Source organism: Arabidopsis thaliana, chromosome 5 (genome assembly GCF_000001735.4).
Source record: "Arabidopsis thaliana chromosome 5, partial sequence".
NCBI lineage: Eukaryota > Viridiplantae > Streptophyta > Magnoliopsida > Brassicales > Brassicaceae > Arabidopsis > Arabidopsis thaliana.
The window spans coordinates 14,627,098-14,639,127 of record NC_003076.8 but is presented as its reverse complement, the minus strand read 5'-3'; the positions used below and the strand labels follow the sequence as shown (position 1 = coordinate 14,639,127).

At 35.5% G+C, this 12,030-nt stretch overlaps 2 protein-coding genes, 1 non-coding gene and 1 pseudogene across 6 annotated transcripts; 2 read left to right on the top strand and 2 right to left on the bottom strand.

Annotated features, from left to right (window-relative positions):
• Positions 1-170: 170 nt before the first annotated feature.
• AT5G05355 lies at positions 171-677 on the bottom strand. Its single transcript, NR_144252.1, has one exon. It is a non-coding gene; the product is annotated as an uncharacterized misc_RNA (transcript).
• A 1,511-nt stretch (positions 678-2,188) lies between these two features.
• On the top strand, positions 2,189-4,514 carry AT5G37030 (P-loop containing nucleoside triphosphate hydrolases superfamily protein; the record flags this gene model as incomplete). The annotated part of the gene is made up of 6 exons (NM_123061.1): positions 2,189-2,278; positions 2,365-2,767; positions 2,828-2,874; positions 2,965-3,455; positions 3,542-4,011; positions 4,099-4,514. The coding sequence occupies 6 exons, from the start codon at positions 2,189-2,191 to the stop codon at positions 4,512-4,514; spliced, it is 1,917 nt and encodes a 638-aa protein (NP_198519.1).
• A 159-nt stretch (positions 4,515-4,673) lies between these two features.
• Positions 4,674-9,675, bottom strand: ARF8 (auxin response factor 8). 3 transcript variants are annotated; one of them, NM_123060.3, is made up of 14 exons: positions 8,935-9,675; positions 8,741-8,850; positions 8,553-8,651; positions 8,390-8,446; positions 8,158-8,313; positions 7,980-8,064; positions 7,608-7,698; positions 7,372-7,536; positions 7,165-7,287; positions 6,977-7,052; positions 6,701-6,848; positions 5,495-6,468; positions 5,216-5,406; positions 4,674-5,139 (listed from the first exon to the last, which is right to left on the bottom strand). In NM_123060.3, exons 1-14 carry the CDS (start codon positions 8,975-8,977, stop codon positions 5,022-5,024), a joined length of 2,436 nt encoding a protein of 811 aa, NP_198518.1. In that variant the 5' UTR covers positions 8,978-9,675; the 3' UTR covers positions 4,674-5,021. The 3 variants fall into 3 exon arrangements, with proteins under 3 accessions (NP_198518.1, NP_001331077.1, NP_001078672.1); NM_001085203.1 differs by having other exon boundaries at positions 4,741-5,139; positions 5,212-5,406; positions 8,935-9,100; NM_001344162.1 differs by having other exon boundaries at positions 4,713-5,139; positions 8,390-8,651; positions 8,935-9,522.
• A 605-nt stretch (positions 9,676-10,280) lies between these two features.
• Positions 10,281-10,907, top strand: AT5G37017 (annotated as a pseudogene). The gene has a single exon.
• Positions 10,908-12,030: the final 1,123 nt, after the last annotated feature.

The window sequence follows — 12,030 nt, the reverse complement described above, 5'->3', positions numbered from 1 at the left end:
TTCTTTGTAAAGGAAGCAATGTAAGAATTTTTTTTATATAGTGTAAATATTAGGGTTTTCTTTGTAAAGGAAGCAAGGGAAGAAAAAAAAAATCAATCTATAGAGTAAAAATTATTGCATATTCGACAAATATGAATTGAGAAAATGATACTTTTCTTTTTATATTTTAACAAAATACTAGACATTATTACAAATTGAATTGTTTTTAATTCCATGGATAACACCTATCAAATTTTTTGTTGAAGTTTCCTGAAATACAAGCACTGTCAGCATTGATAGACCAATTACAACTATAACAATGACCTTGATCTCTGTCAGATCTATATGTATCAAACCATTTGACATTGTTATTCCAAAGAAACTTGCAGGTGAACAACGTTGTTCTAAACCAGCTTGGTCTAAACTTCCATAGAAACGCTTGCCCATGCAGCAACAGATGCTCACCTAGATCATCGTCTTTAGATCTACAACTTATTGTCAAGGTTGTTTGCGGGCTGATATTGTTGGTGACTGTGACAACGGTTTTAGCAAAAGGATTGTATCCATGACAAGAACTTATGACATAGAAAAGGATTATAGAGAGAACGACAAATATTTTAGATGAATTTTTCATTAATATTTTTTGTTATTGGACTTGTTGTGCTTGTTTCAGGTTCATAAGGTCAGCCAAGTTTCCAATTTATAGGGTTGATTTTGTGTTATTAATCTATGTATTGAGAACCGTTTTAATAAGGTACACTGACGGATTGACCATCATCCGAAACATTGAATACGACTAGAAAAAGTCATCAGCTGAAAAAGGAATCAAATATTTGAGGAGAATGGACCAAAACATGTGACAATGTGCATATCTTATCTCACTTTCCATGATTACATGACCAAACGGTTAACCACAATTTTGAATCTAATTATCTGTTTAATAATGTATGTCATGTATTTGTCTAAGTATTTTTTCGTTTCACAGAATGAATGAGATCTTAAGATTTTACCTTAGTCATGTACATTATCTTTTTAAGTTTTAGAAATTTACTTTCACACACTTTCAACTACGAATTATGTCGTCATCTTCTATGATGCACTCGTTGATTCTCAACATGTACTTTCTTTTCACCTTCTATTGACTCACAGATAATGTATGTTGGACTGTTAATTGATTTTCAAGATATATCATAACTATTCTCCTTAATTGTTATCTCTCAATACTCAAAATTTTGGGTAATTAAAAGCATTTGATTCAATTGAAGAAATATCAAACGTGTTTTTCTTTTCGATCATGTTATAAAATTGTTGTTCCACTTGAGAAGCTGTTACACAAATTACATATAGTTTTTTTAACGGCTTACATACTTTTTTGTATATATTTGTTGTAGAAATCATGAATAATGAGATCATTGATTATATATTATTTAAAATATTAGTATATATTCGTCTTAAATTATAATTTAAGTTGAGTTAGTAATCTTTTATTTCTTTAAGTAAAAATTTAATAATAAATAAAAATATGTAGTATATTGTTCTTAGAAACTAATGCTTGACTTTAAAATTTATCTTCTTATTTAATATTTTCCATATAGAACTACATAAGTTTATTTTCATTCTACCATGCATTTAAAAATTACTTCCATTCTAAAACTCATTAACACATTTAAAAATTTGATGTATGATAATTTTTAATTTTTACCTGTTAAAATTTTAATTATTATTATTACTAATAAAAATTTCATAGCATTATCTTTTATTATTTTAACATCTCATTTATTTTACATAATTTTTTTATTTATTTAAAATTTTTAGATGACATAAATATGCAGTAAATGAATGTTTAAATTTTATTTAAGTGTATAATAAATAGTGTTGCTTAGATGGACACTGTAGATGGAGAGAAAAACTCTCTAATTATATGTATAGATAGATTACTGTATTAGACTAAGATCCAATAACAGACCGAAGATAGAAGTGGTATTCTCATTTTTCTCCAACTTCTTTTTTTGTTTTTAAAAAATAATAGTTAATGTAAATTACTGGAACTGTAGAAAAAAAAAAACTCTTCAAATTCTAGCTAGACCTTTCGACTTCTTTAAGAGAGCTATTAACATCTCTCGGTTCTTGTTTTTATATATGTACCAATCTTTTGCTTCTTCTTTGTCTTAATCTTGCAGGAAAGAAAGTTAGTCAAAGTGAAAGAATCATGGAACGAAACGAGAAAACAAGTCTACTTGATAGAATATTTTCTTGGTCTATGGAAGATATTCTCAACAAAGATCTCTACAAGCAAAAGGTTTTCATTTCTTTTAACCTTTCTTCATTAGTTGACATGTTTAGAGACTTATAGCTATAATCAATAGTCTATTATTCTTGTAACAGATAAAGACTATACCAGACAAGTTTAGTTCCGTTAATGAATACTTGAAGTGTTTTGTTCCTCATCTACTGGAGGAAACGCGAACCGAGTTGTCCACAAGCTTCAAATCTTTGTCAAAAGCTCATCTCTTTGAAATTAGTTCCTTGGAGACAATGACAAAGGAATCAAGTGGAAGCTTATCAAACAAGTTGTTCTACGATATGTCAATAAATGATGCATTGAGTATTAGAGAAAAGTATCAGCCAAAATGTGGAGATCTTATTGCTTTGACAAAGGAAAGGCCTAGAGGAGTCGATGACTTGAATCCTTTACTTCTTGGTTCTATTTCTGTTGATACTTATCCAAATATCTCTGTTATTTTGTCAAGATTAATATTCCATGATGAGAAAAAGTCACTTGGTTTCGGTGTTCTTCTTATGAATTCAACTACGAACATTTGAATATGGAATGCTTTGCACCATGAAGCTCCCAACTTTGATCTCATCCAGAGTGTTCTTCAGCCAAATACTGCGGTATGTATATAAGAAATGGTCTTGATGATTCTCTTGATGGATCCACTATAAAGTTTTATTTGTTGCTTGGAGTAATTACTTGTATTGCAGGGTATGGAGCCAATTGTTTCTTCTAGAACTTGGGGACAAAATGTTTTGGATATAATCCGTTCATCAAAATTGAACTCTTCACAAGAAGCTGCAATCTTGAGCTGCCTTGAGACAAGAGATAGTAATCACAAGAACAGTGTGAAACTCATATGGGGACCTCTTAAGACAAAGACGGTCGCTACTCTTCTCCTTGTCCTTCTCAAGCTAAGGTGCAAAACAGTTGTGTGTGCTCCTACAAACACAGCTATTGTAGAAGTAACATCAAGGCTATTGGCTTTATCGAATAAATATTCAGAACATGCCACTTATGGCTTGGGGAATATTTTTTTAGCTGGAAACCAAAAAAGAATGAGGATCAAAGATACTGATTATCTTCGTAATGTCTTTCTTGATCATCGTATAAGCAAACTTCGTAAACTGTTTTTATCTACTTGTGGATGGAAGCAGAGTTTGGAGTCAATCATAGATCTTCTTGAAAACACAGAGACTAAGTACCAGCAATATGTTCGTCAAATAGAAAAATGCAGACATAAATCATATGCACAGCCTCAGGTGCTGCAGAAATAAATGAGGAAAGGACTGGAAATATAGAAGTTCTTGTGGTTGATGAGGCAGCTCAGCTTAAAGAATGTGAATCAGTTGCTGCATTGCAACTTCCTGGACTACGTCACGCCATTCTAATAGGAGATGAGTTTCAGTTACCTGCAATGGTTCATAACGATCAATGCGAGAAGGCGAAATTCGGAAGAAGCTTGTTCGAGAGATTGGTTCTGCTTGGTCATAAAAAGCATTTGCTTGATGTTCAGTACCGAATGCATCCTTCGATTAGTCGTTTCCCTTATAAAGAGTTTTATGGTGGGAGAATCAAAGATGCTGCAAATGTTCAAGAAAGTATTTATCAAAAGAGGTTTCTTCAAGGAAACATGTTTGGCTCATTTTCTTTTATCAATGTTGGACGTGGAAAAGAAGAGTTTGGTGATGGAGATAGTCCCAAGAACATGGTTGAAGTTGCTGTGGTTTCTGAAATCATATCAAATCTTTTCAAAGGTATATAATCTTTATTGATTTATAAGTGTATAGTATTTAAACTGTTTCATTATTCCTTTTGACAAAATTTGCTTAATGTTGAAACAGTTTCTAGGGAAAGAAAGATGAAAATGAGTGTTGGAGTGATTACTCCTTACAAAGGACAAGTTAGAGCAATCCAAGAGAGAATCAGAGATAAGTACAGTTCCTTATCAGGTGAGCTTTTCACTGTGAATGTTCGGTCTGTAGATGGGTTTCAAGGTGGTGAAGAAGACATTATCATCATCTCTACCGTTAGAAGTAATAGTAACGGGAAGGTTGGATTTCTCAGTAACCGTCAAAGAGCCAATGTGGCACTCACTCGAGCTAGGCACTGTTTATGGGTGATTGGAAATGAGTCAACACTGGCTCGGAGTGGTTCGATTTGGGCAAACCTTATAAGTGACTCGAAGAGACGTAAATGCTTCTATGATGCTAAAGATGATAAGAGATTGAGAGATGCCATGAATGCTGTCCAAGGTTGATAAGTCTGATGTGTGTGCACGTTTAAGTACTCTTTGGGTCAAAAAGAAAGGGAGAAAATGAGTTGTTGGTACTTCATCTATGTCATTCTTCAACCTAAGTTACTAGTAGAAGCTTTTGGTAACATTTTGTGATTAATGGTTGTGTTTTAAAGATTTGGTTGGTTTTGGTTTCACACCTTATGGAATCTAATTGGTCTGACCAAACTGAATGTCTAACAATGTTGTTACAAAAATAGAATAAGAATAAATACTAGAAAAGTTTAGTTACCCTGAGACAGCTACATAAAGGTTCTTATGTTTATGACGAGAGTGTCTGTCTAATACAAGCTAAAGTACGTCCTAAAGTTTCAGGACCCATACTCACAAATATGATTATGTTTCTTTCTAAAAACGTCAAAACGAGAGAGATGCGAACGAATGGCATATAAAGATGAGTGGAAACGACTTCAAATGGGAAACAAAGGGCTCCCGCGTTGTAGCATGATGAGACTAACACCGAAGCAGCTTCTAGAGATGGGTCGGGTTTTGCGGGAATAACCCACCACTGCCTTCTCCATGATCTCCCATTTGATGCACATCTTCTGGTGATAGTATCTTTATGTACCAAACGTTATTCACAAATGACCTGCAGAACAAGCTTTTAAAGATCTATCTCAAATCTAAAGCAATGTATACAAATAGAAGAAGAGTACTTTACTTACTCCCATGGGTCATCACCAAGGAGAAGAATATCATTTTCCTTGTCAACGAATACAAGCTGCCAGCCTGATCTAAGGGGGTCTTCCAACAACCCTTCGATAGCAAACATCTTCCCTAACTCTTCTCGCAGCTCGTGGTAGCTGCTGAATCGGGAGATGTCTAATGAACGCCCAACCGAACCAGATTTATAAACCTGCAGTTTTGGATTTGTAAGCATATCAGTATTTTCTTAGAGACAGTAGAGCCACAGAGAAGTCGGTGAGCCTAGAACAAACCAGCACCTTTACAAAGTTCTTGGTTTGGTTGGACGAGTTAATCTGTCCAGCTCCATGCAATAACTCATGAGTTGTGTCTTGCATGCAGCTATATAAGGAATTCTGAAATCCTGAATCTGTTAGTGACATAGGGGAAGCTTCAGCATCTCCTGATGAAGAAGCAAAGCGGGGAACCGTACTGGGGAGGAAGAGTCCAGAGTCGGGATCAACACCGAAAAGAGAGGGATTCTGCGGATTTCCGGGTTCTAGAGCAAGACTCTTCCCAGGATAGGCTTGTGGAAGTGACAACGGTTCAGAAAAAGTGTTGGATGCTTTTGGAGACCAGCCCTCTGTTGTTAACTGCTCAGGGAGTACAGACTGACCGGTTATAGAAAAATTCAAAAGATTGCCATCTCCAGAAGCCGGACTAGCAGTTGTTGCAAATTTGTTGCTTGAGTCAGTAAAATCTGACTTCATGAACGAGGGAGATGGCATCTCTGATTGCTGCTGCCACTGTTGAAGATGGCCATTTTGCATTTTGAAAGCATTAAGATATGCATTTTGGTCCGGTTGCTGTAGCTGTTGCTGCTGTCCAGCTGGTTGGTTACTAACTTCTTGTCGCATATTCTGCTGCGGAAGATTCTCACTCATAATCTGTGTTTGAGCATGCATGAGATGGCGTGACGCTTGTTGCTGCTGTTGCTGCTGAAGCATCAAATCAGAATTATGGGAAGCTGATTGTTGAAGATATTGGTGGTGAGGCTCTTGCAGCTGTACAAACTGCTGTCTTAAAGGATCTCCACCGCCGATGTTCTGCAACCCAGCAGCTAACATTGCTTGGTATTGCTGATTATTATCAGTCCCCATTTGACTGAGATCCAGCCTTTGTTGCATCCATGGAAACAAACCAACAGATGGATAATTTAGAGGAAGCAAACCTTGCTGCTCTCCACCTCCCCCTCTTAGCCATGTTAGACCACTTCCCAAATCACCCCTTCCATCTGTAACATCATAATGTTTTGAGTAAATAGCTATGGAGAGTACCTACACACTTCTTTGTAAATAAATTATAACAGTAAGACCCTCTTCAGAGCTCTACTCAATCGAACATTTGTTATTTATCCGAAGTAGCAACTAAGTTACAATAGCAGAAACACTGAGTGACAGTAAGAGACTTCACGAACGTACTATACTAGTTAATAACAGTTAGGAGAAGAGCCAAAAGGTGGATACCAGGCAAAGATGATGTGCCAGCATGCCATGGACGTTTTAGTCTGAGAGGAAAAAGAGATGGATACATAGGAAAGGTAGTCAGAGGCTCAATCTCCCATAAAGAAACCCTTGGCTGTCTCTCCCCTGCAGTCGATTCATCCCAACCAACCTACACCAATAATGCCACAGTTCATCAATGTTGATGGAATTTCAGAGTAATATTGGACTAAATCATCAGAAAGCTGTGTGACGTTCCATGGAATTTAAATAAGGTAACAGGCTTAATAGTGTTGTTACCTTCACAGATCGCCAATGAGAGTTTGGCCAACGAACAGAATCTAGATCACTAATACCAGTTATAGTACCCATGTACCTGGAAAGTTCCCCATGCCACTGTCAGAAAACATGTTAAAGTAATATGTGTAACATAATGATATAGTTTTCTCAGTTTCAAGATTGCATTTCCAGATATGTGGCATCATCACCTGCGGACACTCGACTCTTCTGTCTCGAAGAGCATGCGAAAGCGCATCCCAACTGAAATACGCGTGTGAAAAACGGCTTTAATGTACTTGGAAAGTTGTATCACAAACTCAGATTGGCTAGCCCTGAACATGAAGAGAATATTAGTAGGATATATTATCGGATATACCGAGAGATGAAAAAGATGCAGGTGGGAGAGATTTTTCAACCTTGGATGAAAGAAAACAGTGAAACAGCTATTAGTTGCAGAAGCATGTGCAGCAGCAGCAAGGAGTCCAATATGCATGCTATCACTAGATAAAACAGATGATGGTACAATAGTCTGCGGCCGAGTGGCATGACGAATTCCCAAAAAGAGTTGATTCTTTTCATTCCTGGAAACAAGTAATAGTGTTACAAATATAATCACAATCCACAAACTGAACGTACAACAAAAGAACTAAACCTGATGAAAATGACAGAATCTCCAGCTACTAGTCGCTTGGCACTGACAAAGACACTCCATCCAGTAGTTAGGAGATGCCGTTTGGGCTGTCCTGCATAATCACACCAAAACCATGTAAGTTATTCCTAACAAACCAAGAAGAAGGATTCAAATCAACTTAACTTCATATGAACAAGTAAATAATTCCACGTTATAATAGACAACGACAAGAACACAGAGCCTCCGTGGTTTCTTCAACTAAACCACACATGAGTAGTGAAAATAACAGCAGATGCTGCTTCAGACATACTTAACAGCCAATTGAAATTTTTACACTGGCGACTACAGTTAAAAAGGGATCATCAACGCACACCGAGGAAAGGTGAAACCTACCCCGAAAGATATGCCTAAACTTCCATTCAACATCATGGAGATCCCTTGCAATCAGTTCTTGAGCTGGTGGCTGCAGTGTGTAATCCTGCAACAGGGAAGACACAAGATATTAAAAGGAATACATATATTTTCTCAACAACAATTTATAGCAAAGTAAGTAAAAGAAAAAGTATAATACCAATGGAGGAAACACTTTCTCAGCAGCACGTCTAGGAACAGAAAACCCTCCATGTGTACTGGTATCACTAGCTGTGAGAGTCTTACAAAAATAATTACTAGGTTGCTTACTCGGTATCCCCAACTCAATCGGTACAAATGTTTCCTTCTGCTCCTCCTATAAACAACACCAATCCTAAAGCTTAAGTTATTAATTCACAGACTCAAAAACCTGTTATGTATAATGTATCTACCGGTGTCAATGGTTGAAGTGTCATTTGAGCATAGACTTCATCCGTCTCAACATCTGCCTGAAATAGTAGAAACGAAACCCATACTTACAAAGCACATCATCCCAAAACTAGTTTACAAAAGTAAAAATTGAATATGGAAAGGGACAGGGAACTAACTACGCACATGCATTGTAACATTATGGAGCTGGCATATCAATTGTGGTGGTAGGCTTGGGTAATTGGGTATGTGACCATCAACTTCCTTATTAGTTGTAGCAGCTACCTACAAGTACACTTCTATTTAAATGGAAATGCCCAAATATAACACAAGTCTAAAAATAAAGCTCCATACTTTTAAACAACAACCCAAACCTGTTCACTGTGACCCTGTGGAAAGTAAACAACTCGACTACCAGATGATGGAAGAGAGACTAATGGTCCAGCACAAGCATGCCATAGCTCAGAATTCAGACACTTCTCTCCTGTTAGAACAAACACAGACACAAGAACTAAGAAAACACTTGTCCAGAAACAGAACTAAGAAAATCAGAGAGTAAACAAGTCACCTTCATGACCCTGTTGACCCAATCCAGATGTTGACAGCTTCATGTCTAATTCAACTTCAAGAAACCAAACTTTGAAAACCCTAATTTTTCCGTACAATCTATTAAAAAATCTTCTTCACTTCCAGCTACTACAGTAGCTATAACTCTTTAGCTCCGGAAGTACAAACTCGTCTTTCTCCATCTCCTTTGTTCAAACCCCCAAAAATCTCACTCACAACCATAAGACTCAGTGAAAGCTTCGAATCAAAAAACCATCCATAAAACCCTTAAACACAAGAAACAGAACAAACCCCATTTCTTCAAAACCAGAATCTGTTTCTTCTCATCATCAAACCATGAACAACAACACAAGCTCTCTACTACAAGTACGCATTGAAGCAACCCCAACAGAAAAAAAAAAACTCTTGTCTTTGAGATCTTTGTGGATGAAAAAATGAAAGAAACAAGACAAAAGAACAAATCTTTCTTCTTCAACAACTTGACTTCTCTCGTGGGTAAAAAATTAAATCTCTTGAAGCAGTTCCATCACTGTCCAAGAGAGACACTTTGGCTTTCAAAAACAGAAGAGAGAGAGAGAAAGAAATGGTTAGTGAGAGAAAAAGATATGTGTCAGAGAGAGAAAAGAAGAGTGCGTGGGGGTGAAAGAGAGAGAGAAAAGAAGAAGAAAGTGAGTAAGTGGTTTTCCTCCTCTTATAAGAGACCCGACCCGACTCCACCCGACCCGGATTTGACCCGGATCCGATACAGTGGAGAGAAGGAAGAAGAAGAGAGGTCCTACTAACGAGAATTATGAGAGGTGGTGTCAGTACCAGAGTCACTTCTTTTTGACCGTTGGATTTGACTCTTGAGATCTTGATCGTTGAAAAATAATAATTGTTTTTTTTGAGGTCTTGGATTCGATGAAAAGGACAATGAATTATAGTATTTGAAGTGAGAGAGTGAGAGAGAGATAATAGAGTTGTCATAAATGTTAGCGTTGTTTATTTTAAATACTTTTTATTTTTGCTCCATTCATTGATGAAAGAAACACCAAATACTCCCATAATTTGATTTATTTAAAGATAATTTATAGTAGTATTTAATTTAATAACTCAAAAAATATTTTGTTGGATCTTTTATGAGTTCGTTGAAAAAATGGTCAAAGGTTTATCTATTGATAAGTGATGTATTATTAGATTCGCAAATCTAAGTTCTAATTTAGAAACAATCATTAGCAAATAGATGCCCGATAATCCAACATCTTATGGATACCACTATTTTACTTACCAAAAGAGAAAACTAATACACATGGATCTTGTTTGAATAATTTTTAAAAAATTTGGGATATGGAGTGTATCACTTGGAGAAGCTGGATTTGGAATAATCTTTGCAAGTTAAGACCCTTAACTAGGTTTTTCATCGTTTGTGAAATTGGTTCAGAAATAACTTGTAATTTCTGGACTGATAATTGGATTTTTTTGGGACCATATTTGTCGAGCTAACCTGAAGATTTATGACTAAGAATTTCTCTTCTCCCTCGTTCTGTTGTGGTTGCGGATGCATTGAGAAAGAGACAATAGTGGCTTACAAATTCTCGAAGTCGCAGTCCCATTATTCAGTTGCTTAAAGAATGTCTTCCTTCCTATTCTACTGTTAACTTACAAGAGGATGTAGAGGATGATGTTTACCTTTGGAAGGTGATGATATCCATGCATCAAATATTTTCTCTGCTGCTAAAACTTAGGCACATTAATATTCAAAAAAAAACTTATGCACATCTTCATCCTCCTGACACAAAGATGGATCGGTTTGAATCTGTGTGATTTCCAGGAAGGATTCTTAAGCATGCTTTCATTGCTTGGCTAAAGTCTCATCATAGACTTCTCACTAGAGACAAAATGATTCGATGGGGCATGACTACTCCTTCGTCGTGTCTTCTCTGTAATTTGATGGATGAATCTCGCTAACATTTATTCTTCGACTGCTCTTATGTTGCAAAGGTATGACACTATTTCTATGATAAAGCCCATCTTTCTCCTCTAAATCAATTTGAGGATGAAGTTAGATGGTTGAAGAATCCTTGTCGTGACAAGAAAACTACTTTGATTCTTCGAATTGCCTATCAAGCCTCACTGTACTCCATATGGAAAAAAGCGCAATGCAAGATTGCATAATTCATCCTCAAAGCCAGCCTCAGTTCTCATTATTTATCATTAACATTCTTCAATGTCATCTAGACCCTTGTTGGATAGCTCAACGGATCATTCATCTGGTTTGGTGTCTTTCAATAAATTTATTGTAATACTTTTGTTATCTCATTTATTTCGATTGTAGGTTCAATTTTCCTTGGTGTAACTTTTCCACTTCTATTATATGAAAGATATGTTTTTTGAATAAAAAAAACTGCTAAATGGAAGTTTCCTTCGTTCTATCGATGGTAATATCGTGCGATACGTCGCAATCATTTATATAACTCAACGATTGATTTTTTAAAACAACATGATGTCAAATTATATGGGCTCATCATCATGGGCACAAAACAAATACTATTACATGAAATTAAATTTAAAATTAAGATTACTATAATTTCAATATATTTTAAATTTATCAATTAATTATTTTCAGTGGACATAAATATGCATATTTACTCATCAATAATACAATAAAACATCTATAAATTGATAATGTTAGTACCATGCTATTTTATTAATGTATACTGATATTAACTTATAAAGATTTTATTCAATTGTTTAAATTTTATGAAAAATGAACTAAGACAATTTTATCTAAATAAAATTAGTGTTTTGGATGTTATAAATCCTGTAGTTTTGGACTTGAAATTTAAATATTTAGAAAAACTCTTTCGACAATAAATGACAAAGAATTTAAATGAATTAAAATCAAGAGCATGGAGAAGGATGTGTTATCTATCGTGGATCTAATAAGGGTCGGAAGAAATTGTCCGTGTTAGAATTGTGTATGTAACATTTCTCATAATTTGCAATAAATAATAAATATAGAAGACAAAAAGAAAGATCTTTTCCCTTTTATTTTCATTTGATTTTAATATTTTAAATCTAGGGAGATTTGTAAAACTACCCTTTTTTACTACCTTTT